Here is a 12458-nt window from a genome sequence, read left to right as displayed (position 1 = left end):
AAAAAATCACATTCTTTTTAGTAAAAGTATGAAATGATAGTGAATTTTGGTCATATCATTGTTCAGGAGATATGTCAAAGATGAGAACTAAAACTTCAGAAGTAACAGGCAAGACTATTGACAAACATTATATAATGAAGTTATATATTCAGTTTTTAAATTTGAACGTCAAAGATTTGCTATTCTAGTAGTTGCGACAATAATTGTTTTTCTGTTACAATTATTTTTAATATAAATGACCTTGGAGTTTACAAGAAATACTGTAGTAGAGCCTGTAATAATAATAATAATACAATATTTTAAAGATTACATGAGCTATAATGTAACAGTTTTCAAAAGAATTGCCTATATTTACAAAGAATAGGAGCAGTATGTATAGTACAGTTCAGGGTTTCAAACTGCTGTTTTCTTTGCATGGTAATTCAGTGGCTCCAATAGAATCATTACCCATCCCCATCCCTGCATCAGCCTAAGCAGGTTGGTTTAGTGTGAAATAAAATGATAGCACTTCTGCCTTTGAGTGCACTGGACCAAAATCTATCATTCTACTTCCTCACTGGGAAAAACTTGTCTTTAGAATTATAATATTTAAAAATTTTAATGAAAAGTACTTAAAATTCGTCCCCATAGTGGATGATACTAAGTAATAACTGCTGGTTACCCTTGGTAGCTTGTGATTGTCACATAGCAGCTAGTTGCGTAATTATATAAGCATTAGAACACGTTTTCAGTGTCTGTCCTTTAAATTTGCTGGCCAGTCTTTGTCTGTATGGTTACTTCTAAAATAGTACAGATATTCCTTATGTTATTGTCAGCCTTCATTCTCCCTTACTTAGCAAATTGAAATATTGTCAGTCTTCCAATATTTTTAAATAGTTTTCATAATTGCTCAGACCATATGTTTAGATTGTCTTTTGGGTCTATAAAATGAATTATTCTACTTTAGATAACTTTATATAGTAGACAGTTAAACATTATGAAATTTAATCCATAACCCCTTTCAGCAAGTGGATATTATATTCTGCCATATAGTTAATAAATAAAATACAAATAAAGTTTATAAATACATAAGTAGCTTTCTTAACTTTGATACTTTAGTAACTCCCAAATAACAAAAGCCTTTAAAGTTTCACTGTAGACTACTTTCCCCATTAGCTTGTCCATAGTGCATGCATATCCTCCACTTAATCCTTTACAGATTTTTTTCTTCACACAATCTGTATTTAATTTTAAAATAACTAAAGTAGCTGTTTCTAAAATAAGTAGTACATTCTTCAGTGAATCCTGAATAAATTCTTGCTGCTTATAAAACTGCCAAAATCAATGTTTAAATTTAGGGAGAAAACATTATATATATATATATATATATATATATATATATATATATATGTTATGAAAACATTATATATATATATGTTATGAAAATGTGTGAAGTTATCTATCGAGATAAGTTTTCTAGAGAAATCATTCAATTCCATCAACTGGACACCTCCACTGTGTGATTTTTGGTAATCAAGGAATTATATTACACAAAATAAAGGAAAAATAAATAAAAGGAAATTTGTGGTACTAATTTAAAAATAGATGTTAAGTCTGAAAGAAGTATGTGAGAAACAGCATGCATAATTCAGAACCCATTTGTTGTCATGGATTTTATGTTAATGCTTAACATTTAGTATGCATAGCTTATGGGACTAGCTGTTTATAACAGCATCACCTTGGATATTCGTTTCCCTCCCTGCTGTTACAAGAAATTGTTGAGCCCTCCCATCGTTCCCAGCGATCAAAATACACCAGTAGGCATCTGCAGTGTTACCCTCGATGACTTATGTCAAATTATGCCTGTAAGTATAAGTTACTAACATCCTGTCCCTGAATATTGAATCTTTCTCTCTCCTATCTGCACACTGTTTCTCTTAATGCTATTCTTGTTTTTAAATCTAGTTTCCCTCTGCTTTTGGAACTTAACTCCTTTTTCACCTAGCTTTACCCTACTAGAAGCGTATCACACTTTACAGTGTGGCTAATCACTTACACAATAGTAAAACACAACTTGAAGTTAGAGAAGCAGAGATTTGCATTCAGGCGCTGCCATTTATTAGCTTTGTGAGCACTGATTACTTAGGCTTTCTGAGTGCTACTCTCCTTATGAACAGTGGCATAGTTTTTATTAATGATTTTAGAAAATGATGACAACCATTAGATCCATGCCACTCTAGATGCATATGAAAACATGGTGTCGGTGAAATAGACAATTTATTATATCAAATACATAAGGTCATTCTAACCATGCTGTTATTTATCTATTTTTAATGTTTAAAATAATTTTTACATGAATCGCATTCTGTTTTTAAGTCTTTATTCATGGGTAAATTGAATTATAACAGGATGTAAGGAAATTTTTCCTCTAGTGTTCTCAACTTTTTCTTGGGAGAGAAGGGCATAGTAACTAAAATGTATACACTATTTAATGTGTGAACTGTATCTTTTATGCTTAAAAGATGAATTAAAATGGCAGATTTTTATAGCTAAGTTGAAAGAAACACTACAAGCTCATCAACAGAAATATACAGCAGATAGAGTGAACTGTGCTAAAAACCACATTGGAGGTATACTTAGCTTGCTTGTTAAGATCCTAGGCCTGGCCAGATAGCGGAGTAGTTAGGCAGATGCAGGGGCCAAGGGTTCGATCCTCAGCTTGCCTTGCCAGGCCTGCTGAGATGGTGATTGAGACTGGGCGTGGTGGTATGCGCATGTAATGCCAGCACTTGGGAGGCTGAAAAACAGGAAGGATCACTACAAGTCTGATCTGTGTAGTGAGACCCTGCAGACCCTGTGCTAAATACATTAAAAAAAGAAGTAGATCCTGGAGTTATACCTCAGTAGTTTAATCTAGTTTCTTACTACTTTTTCCAAGTCTTTGAATGATAGAAATCATTAACAAAAATTATGTCTTAGAAAATATATCTCAAAAAAAAAGAAAATATATCTCAAGCATTTTTTGTGAAATCTCAAATTTTATTCATTATCACATGTAAGTGAACTACAGTAGATCTACTTAATTAACTATTTGAGGTAATACTAGTTGATTTATAAGTACAGATAACCTTTTTTTTTTCTAGGAATTGGCCCACGGATTAAGTGAACTCTTATCATATGAAGGCAATGTTGAAGAAGATTTCTATTCAACATTCCAGGTACTAAGGGCATATAGCTGTTTGTTAGTCATATTATCTATATATTAAAAATGCTATTTGTTAATAAATACTGTTAGAAATATATTAGAAAGCATTGATAAACACCTTAAAGGATCTTTTAACCTGATGATGTGGACACATGCAGAGGAACAGTCAGTGAAAGTGCATGACGCGTTAGGTGCCACGTAGTTATATATTCCTTTGACAGGGTTACTTTTTCTGAGCTTTTCGTCTTCCAAGTGTAAGCCTCTCCTCTAGCTTCAACATAAGTTAGGAGTAGAAGTTAACAGATCAAACCAAAACATTTATTTCTGCCGCTCTTACAATGGGTGGGGGATGGAAATTATAGTGACCCGCAAAGCTCCAAAGATCTGAGTGTCAGCAAGTTGGCCACACACATTTTGTGGCATCACTAGACTATTTGGCCGTATTTAAAAGACAGATGTAAGGCCCTTTGTGCTTTCCCTATAGTGACATTATATTCTAAATACAAATGTTACAAAGCTAATCCTTTCTGTAGTTGTGTGTTTAAAAGGGGGAAAAAAACTAATTTTAAAATTTTACAAAGCTATTCATTGAAGCCTATTTATTACATCAGTATACCAGTGATTGTGCTGTTATGATATGTCTTATTAGGTTTTTCAAGAAGAATTTGGAATAATTAAGTCTTATAATTTAAAACCAGGAGGTGATAAAATTCCAGTTACCAATCAAAATAGAAAAGGTAAGTTAGATACCATTTTTCAATTAAAATGTTAGTATTTATCATTTACTTTTGTTATATAACATGTATAAAATTGCTTTCCAGAATATGTACAGCTTTATACTGACTTCCTCCTCAACAAATCCATCTATAAGCAGTTTGCTGCATTTTATTATGGATTTCATAGTGTGTGTGCTTCAAATGCTCTAATGGTGAGTGTAAAACTTCTTTAAGTATTCAGTTGGATTTTGTAATACTGCTCACTGACAAATGCTTCCAATAAATACTTCAGTAGATAAGCTTTTAAAATTAGAAAATGTTTTCTACTTTTTAAAAATAGACCTAGAAATGAAAACGTTCTTCCACTCCAGGTTTAATTCTCTGAAAGTTTAAAAACTTACTTTTTTTTTTTTCACTCTTTTTCTGTGTCCTATTCTGTGTGCTTTCGGGCTGTAAAAGCTTTCCCCAAGTAAAGTCAGTGACGCGATCCATGGACTTAAGATCTTACTTCTGAGGGACAAAGTACAGAAAACATTAGCATGCAGCTCCAGAGCACAAGCCACAGCTTCTTACTAAGGGACAAACGTGCAGCGACCTGCTTCCTCAAAGGCCCCCCCGCAACCCGGTGTTCCCCCTCTTAGCAATAGGAAATAGTTCGTCTCCATAACTGTGGCGAGCTCAGGTTGAGCTGTCCTCACCAGGTAAATACAGGTGGAAGCGCCATGTCAAAAATAGTACACACTTGGTCGTGCTACTTGTACTTCCCCTCAGCTTTGTTTGGAGGGCTTAAAGTAAGGCTTTTCATTTGAATCATTTTTCACAGATGACAGAAAAGAACTATGCAGATTTCTTTGGGGCGGGAGCATGCAGCTGCCATTCATCCCAGTTCATTTTAGAGTAATGTTTGTTACTTGTTTGTTGTTGAAAGTACCTTTGACAAAAGTCTTCATTGAGCTCTAGTTGAGTTTTAATTACGACACACTGGTAATTGTGGGCATGAAGAAAGGGGGAGTCAGAATTAAATGGGATAGCATGATCTCTATTTTTGAAAACTTCAATCTCTGTGAGATTGGCCCACCTAAAAGGTGAAGAGCCAGGTGAGCAGCGTGGAGAGTCTGAGAACCTGCACCTCTGTCATAGCACTTGGAAGGCGCTAGGCGATGGTGGCGTGGCGGCAGGCAGGCAAGAGAGGGCGTGGCACTTGTGCTGCTTTTACAGAAGGGCAGTTGGGGTTCATGCTCTTACGTCTTGCCTTTGTAACACGTGCTGATTACCATTTTATAAGACATTAACCTTTAGAAGCACAAAATGTCATGGTTTAGTAGGAAAAATATATGTGGAAAAGATTTTCCTTCAAAAATAGTTTGATTGATTGTGAAAGTCAAGGGTTTTGTTATTTGCGTGACTAAAAGTAGTTCCACTTTAATTTTAAAATACCACTTTTAATTACTTTTTAAAAATAAATCATTATTGATAGCTACTTCGTCCAGAAGAGGTTGAAATTCTGGTCTGTGGAAGCCCTGAACTAGACATGCACGCTCTGCAGAGGAGTACTCAGTACGATGGCTATGCGAAAACAGACCTGACCATAAGGTGAGCTAGATGGTGTGGGGCTGTAGGAGGGGAAATGGCAGGATGAGGTTCACTAGCTGAGAAGTTACAGAGTGCCTTATGGTCTCATTCATCTCTAGACTGTGCTGTGAGAATATTAAATAGGAAATCACTTAGTAGTCCCTTGGGAAAAAAATTATACAGACAATTACAAAAGTACAGAGTTTGTACTTTAATAAAATAAAAAAATGAAGCAAAGAAAAAAACGTAAGAGCTAGGGATGTAGCTCCTTGGGAGCGTTCTTGCCCTAATAGCAGCAAGGTCTAGGCTCAGCCCCCAAAACTGTAAAAGTAAATAATAAAAATAACTTTGGTCCTAGAACTTCAAGGATGCTGTACTTATAAATACCATTTTATTAGCCCTATGTTAAAAAATAAATTTGTAAATTATAATCAGGACAAAAATAGGTTCTTTAATATCCACTGTTGGACTACTTACATAATTTTATAAAAATGTTACTTTATAATAATTGTAATCAAAAATTGAATTTATATAAGGAAATTCATTCTTAAATGTTACAGGATATATCTTGAAAGTTTTTTCTCACAGCTTATTTTATGATAATTTAGTATGATCTGCAAGACTTTTGTGAGGATATTTTAAATAAATTACCTTTGGTATTCTACAGATACTTTTGGGATGTTGTGCTTGGATTTCCTCTTGATCTTCAAAAGAAGTTGCTACATTTTACTACAGGAAGTGACAGAGTACCTGTAGGGGGGATGGCTGATTTGAACTTTAAAATTTCAAAGAATGAAACTTCTACTAACTGGTAAATTTCTGGACTATAATTTATTTATTTATTTATTTATTTATTTATTTATTTATTGGCAGAACCGGGTATTGAACTCAGGCTCTTGCGCTTGCCGGGGAAGTGTTTATTCTACTGAGCTATCTCCCCAGCCCCTGAACTATAATTTTATATTTAATGTTTGTAATTGCTAATAACAACACATTTGGAATTAAGGGATTTGTTAGCAATGAATCACTTTCATAGATAAATCTAAAGAGTAAACATGGGCTTCAAATGAGAGACTTTGGCTGAAAGTTCTCTATTTTTGATACATACCAGTACTAACTGAAAATAATGTATTTCTGTCCACCTTTTACTTTACTTGATCAAATAATTGCTTTGTAGTATCTCTTAGAAGCTAGCCTACATTGTACTATTGTGTTGTTTACTTAAATATTTTTATTTTCAGGAAATATAGTAAATTTAAATATGTGGGGGAGTTGGCTATGAAGCTTAGTACTAGAAGTACCTTTAGTACTAGATCTCTTTGATTATAATCATTTTGAGTCCTATAGAGTTAGAATCTGTCCTTTGCTTTCCACTTGTCACCACCCTGATGTAGTTAACTTTTCCTCAATGCTCGCTTATTTAAATAGCCATATTCCTGTTGCATCTGCTCAAGTTCTGCCTATTCTGATTGTGTTATCCTATTTAATTAATTTGCTTTATACTGATTTTCCTGGACATTAAGTTGTATTGTTCCCATTAGCTTATATTCTGGAATCTAGAACTTATCAAGTAAAGCTCTCCAGCCTTCTGTCCCAAATTACCTATCAATTTTGTTTCCATGCTTTGGTCATTAGGCTGTTTTACCAATCCTTTAACAAAGGTCAAGCCTCCCTCCATTCCTTTAAGTTGTTCCCTTTACAAATGGTATGTGCCTGTTACCTCTGCTAAGACCGAGTTTAATGTTGACTTCCTCAGTGTTGCCAGAAGTAGTTCCTTCAGTGGATTCTTCAAATGTAAAGTTATACACTACTCCCATATTATAGCTTGTATCTTAGTCAGCTAGCTGTTCAAGGCAGAGGCCAAGCGTTACATATCTTTGTTGTATCTATGTGGCCGTACAAATAGTGTTTCATGGATTAATATTTAAGCCAAAATCAAGATATTTTGAAATACAAAACAAGGGCCAGGGAGATGGCTCAGTAGAATAAGGGCCTGAGTTCGATCCCTGGTTCCTCAAAATAATAATAATAATAATAATAATATAAAACAGATATTTTATATATAATTAAGTTTCTGATCAAAACTTACAATTGAAGACATGAAAAGAAAAAAACATCCACAGAAGCCCTATGAGGTTACAGATATATTTGCTCAATAGTAATTAATTTTTCAGAATATTTCAAAAATATATGTAATAATCTGAGTGGCCTATTTTAATATAAAGGTAACATTATATGTAAATTTTTTCAGTTATTATTATGGTACCAATGATCTTTTTATGAGTAAATATGGCTTAATCATGAATCTAGAACAACCCTAGAAGTCCCTGTGGAAATGTCACACAAATTAAATATAACTGAGTATCAGAGACACACACCATTGCATTCTGACACAGGAAAGGAACACCTTAAAAAAGGAAGACTTTAAACAGCAAATTCCAGAAGCACACATTTGAACTGAAAGAGGAGTTTCCATTCTTCCTGAAGACCCATGATTGAAACCCCACTAAATCTTTGTTAAATAAGAATGGTAAATCATTATGTATTGACAACACTAGTGTTGAAGCTGTACTGATCAGGTTTGAATCCCAGGTCTATACCTTTACCATCTCTGTAGCTTTGCACAGATAGATTACTTAACCTGCGTAACCTGTGTACTTCTGCGACTATTTTTGCTGACCAAAAATAAGAGAAAGAATAACTACTATATTTTAGTTGCTTGAAATGAAATGGTAGATATGAAAGCACTTACACAGCGCTTATCATAGACTAAGAACTTATTTAGTAAATATTAAGTGATCCTAAGAATTATAAATCTTACAGTACAAAGGGCTCTCAAAATTTAGTCTCTGAGGGCCTGCTGGTTAGCTCAGTTGTTTAAACGCCTGCTGGGGCAAATGCAGTCAGGCACAGGATACCGCGGTTCGATCCCCACCTCCACCTGCCTTACCATACCACCCTTAAGGCAGCCTGAACCAGCCAAAAAAAATTAGTTTTTAATTGTATGAATTTATTTTAAAATGTTCTCCTTTTAACTGGTATAGTCTTCATCTGTATTCGTGGACTTCTCTCTCAGTGGTTTGTAACAGGCTGTTTTGGTTCTGTGGTGTTTACAAAAAGATAGAAGAAAGGGTCTTAAGATATCTGTAGAAATCCTGAGTAATGGTAAGGCTGCCATCAGATAAAGGGCTGGGCCGCTGCTGCTGAGGATCTAGGGATGAGTGTAGCACGTGCTGTAAGGGCAGCAACAGCAGAAGTATGGCCACCTGGAGTTCCCAAAATGCTCCTTTCGTAGCTTTTTGACAGTTAAGACGGGAATATAATATTATCTACTACTTTACTAGGTATTTTGTATAAATAACTCTTTTATTCTTCTAAATAACCTAATAGGTTGATTTATTATTTTGATAAAGAAACTGAGATTGAGAGACAATAGGCAGTTAAAAGTTCCATAACTAGTAAGTGGGAGATGCAGTAGTCAAATTCAGATCTGATTCTAAATCAGATGTTTTCAAATGAAAATTTCATAAGAGCAGGGGTATTGATTGTCTTGTCAGTAAAGATAGCCTTTGTGTCTAAATGGTAGCTGGTACTTAGGTACTCAATAAATACGTGTTCAGTACAGGAATGGAGGAGTCATCTTAGCATAGAAAAATAGATTCGAATTTACCTATTATTTTGTAAGTGTTCTAAGACCTAATATATTTTTAAAATTATTTTTCCTAGGTTACCTGTGGCCCACACCTGCTTTAATCAACTTTGCCTTCCCCCCTACAAGAGCAAAAAAGATCTGAAACAGAAATTGATCATTGGAATTTCAAATTCAGAAGGTTTTGGACTCGAGTAACCTAGACGACTTGAAATATAATATTTATATGTAGCATTCACTTCCCTCTTATTGTGCCTTTAACCTTTTCATGTTTCTGTCTCTAAAATACTTTGGAAAAGCTCACCAACTTTAAAATACTGAATTTTTTTAAAAAAGCAAATATGAAATATGTTTAGTGAAGGCATGATTTTCTAAAACCACAGAAATTTCTTGAGTGAGGAAAAGACTCCATAGTAGAGACAGGTGTGGTCGAGTCGCTCTTTTTACCACTTTATCATTCTGCATAAGTGGTTTGTAACAGGCATCCACTGGGAAAGCGAGGTACAGCGAAGATCGCATTTCTGACAGTCTGAACCCAGTGGCAGCTTGTGTGCTGCTAGCACACGGTAGCAAAGCAAACAGCTACATTATCTTTACTATAAGGCATGTAGCCATATTTTTCATATAGAGGTAAACAGTATAATTGCCAACACAATTCACAGGGTTTTTTGATATACTGGCTTTGGGTCTTATCAGATTCTTTTCAAATGTTGCTGAAAAGCATGTAAATAATTACATAATAGCCTGAGAATAATGGGATTTTGATAGTGCCATTTATTGCTAAAGATTTATTTTTACAAAGTAAATTCAGGGTTTTAGATGTGTATACAGCTTTTACAAATCAATAAAGATGATTGTACAAGAGTATTTTCAGACTAACTGGAATCAAGGTTATATTCTTTTAAGTATTGTTAGTCTGCATGCACATCGGCAGTTAACTAGTTACTTGAGTACTCTGTAATATTTGTATAATGGTCATTTCTTCTTGAGGATCAAGATACTAGAAAAAAGTCAGCTCTAACTAATCATTGATGAATTAAGTCAATTATAAGCACAAAAGAAAAGAGCTGCTTTTATATATATTTTGATTGATGTACAAGGCTTGTATCTACACTTTTCAATCACCACTTGTACTGAAACACTAATTTTGAAGAACAAAAATATTTGACAAAAGTGAATACAATAATAACATTTGTGTCAAAATAATGTAGCTTGGTATAAAAATAAAGTTCAATGTTTTGACAAAATGTTTGTTATTCACTGGATTCTGAACATAAATTCAAAAGTACCCATTTTTGTTTGTTTCTAATAAAGTAGCATGTAAAAAGAAACTGCATTTTAAGTCACAATAAATGGTATTTTTTAATTTATAGCAAATGAAGCAGTTTTATTAGCATGTTACAAATATTTCCAAATCAAGGCTTATTATTCTTTGATAGCTTTCCTTCAGAAAATTCTGAAGTTACATTTGCAATAATAATAAAACCAGCATTTAGTACCAGCATATGATTCATATGCAAATAATACTTGTCCAGATTTTCTCTTCTGAGTTAGGGCATTTCCTTGTTACTATGCTTCCTATACCTGACCAACAGAATCTTTAAGAGTGGAGGAACTAATTGGCTTGTTTTACTACTTTTGAAGCCAGCCCACACGTTTGAGAAAAAGAAGTAACTTCATTTACTATTGTCTTTGAGGCAGAAGTGACTCTGCTTTTCCAGTTGCGTATACTATTTAAAGAGTACTTGTCCTTCAAAATCTTGGAAAGCCTCAGAGAGTTAAAGACATACTGTTTTTGTTTTACTCTGATTTTTAGTCTATATGCAAATAAAACTGCTTCTCTCTTGTACTGGTTGAATTAGAAAGTGAGATGTTTAATGTAGGTTACTACTAATAAGCACAAAAGAATCGTGTATAAGAAACCAGATTTAAGTGTTAAGTCAAATGTAAGTTTTTATTGGTAGAAGTGACTCATGGAGACTTGTGTTGGCTTGGTCTGCATGTGTAATGATGTGCTTGTATATCTTTTTAAGTAAGAAGTACACAAGCAAGCCAAATTGTAAATGACAAAGTCAATCAATAACTGGAGAATTATTGTTGTTTGTTATTATTTAGTTGAAATTTGCAATCATTTATCACTAAATTGCACATCAATTTTATTTATTCATGCTGTTTTGTTTACAGTGTAATAATACCTCATTTTAAAAGTAAAAACCACTACTGTTACATTTTATCATTTTATTAATTTAAACAGCTAAAAAATTCATGTAGTTACTTTTTTATATATAACCTGGTAATTCATGATTTTTGTATCTGCCACAGTAAATTAAAGCATTGCATAGTATTTATCAGTATTTATAAAATGTCTCATCCTTTTTAAATCTTTCCTAAATCATACATTTTCTATGTGATTAGAAGTTTCCAAATCTCCCTTTTTTGTACAAGTCCATATTAAGTTAAATTCTGGATAGTTTCCTAGACAAGTTTTAGTTCATTTTTTAACACTAGGCAGTTAATTAAAACTACAGTTTTAAAATATAAAATGCAAACTGTTTTAACTACTATCCTTTAAACTAGTGTTTAGGAAAATTGCTAATACACATAGTTTCCAGAGATGTGTTGTTTATGCTAAATATAACCAGTGTTTTCAGTGCAAAACGTCTGTTATCCCACCCAGTGAATGTGGCACGTGTGGGGTGCACCCAAAGTGAGCTAAGCATGATACTGACTGTAGATAGACAACTTCACATCTTAATTCCTCCTCCTCAGAACTGTTTCTTTTGCCTTTTTCTCCCATTTTCCAAGCTTAAGGAAGAGAAAGAAAAGATGAGAATGTAGAACAGAATGTTATGAGTGATCAGTATGTGAACACAACATCCAACTTTCTTTTATTTTTATTTTTTTCTGTATTTTAGGAAAGGGTCTACAGGGTGTTCAGGGTCTCACTACTAGATTGGACTCGTAGTGATTCTTCTGTTTACAGCCTCCCAAGTGCTGGGATTACAGGTGCATGCCACCATGCCCAGTGTCCATTGCCATCTCAGTGCACCCTGGGGGTGGGACCAGCATGGCAGGCCTTGGGATTGAGCCCCCAACCCCTGCACCTGCTTGCCAGATCTCCAGTTTGGAATAACTTTCAAGCACTTATTTTTTTATTCTGGATATGAATCCTTTGTTAGGTTAGGAGCTACACTGCCTCAGTTTGAACCCTTCGTCTGCCAGTGAGTATGTAATTGTGCAAGAACATATACAGCTGGATAAAACAAAAGGGTGAGCTGACCACATGTCCTTTACTGCAGGAAAGCATGACATCTAGAAAGCAGAGAGAGCAGGAAAC

At 34.2% G+C, this 12458-nt stretch overlaps 1 protein-coding gene across 2 annotated transcripts in view; it reads left to right on the top strand.

Annotated features, from left to right (window-relative positions):
* Window positions 1-11445, top strand: part of Hectd2 (HECT domain E3 ubiquitin protein ligase 2) — a 68099-nt gene extending 56654 nt beyond the window's left edge. The window contains exons 15-21 of one of the 2 annotated variants that reach the window (XM_004632064.2): window positions 1686-1844; window positions 3123-3197; window positions 3834-3921; window positions 4006-4112; window positions 5378-5493; window positions 6140-6283; window positions 9199-11445. In XM_004632064.2, the coding sequence (XP_004632121.1) occupies window positions 1686-1844; window positions 3123-3197; window positions 3834-3921; window positions 4006-4112; window positions 5378-5493; window positions 6140-6283; window positions 9199-9319 (810 nt within the window). In that variant the 3' untranslated portion in view covers window positions 9320-11445. Of the gene's footprint in view, window positions 1-1676; window positions 1845-3122; window positions 3198-3833; window positions 3922-4005; window positions 4113-5377; window positions 5494-6139; window positions 6284-9198 lie in introns of those variants that run through there. The other variant, XM_023716208.1, reaches the window with a different exon arrangement.
* Window positions 11446-12458: the final 1013 nt, after the last annotated feature.

This window comes from Octodon degus, unplaced genomic scaffold, assembly GCF_000260255.1.
Source record: "Octodon degus isolate 3935 unplaced genomic scaffold, OctDeg1.0 scaffold00046, whole genome shotgun sequence".
In the NCBI taxonomy this organism is placed as follows: domain Eukaryota; kingdom Metazoa; phylum Chordata; class Mammalia; order Rodentia; family Octodontidae; genus Octodon; species Octodon degus.
Note: the sequence above shows the minus strand (reverse complement) of the source record. Positions and strands in the feature narration are given on the sequence as shown.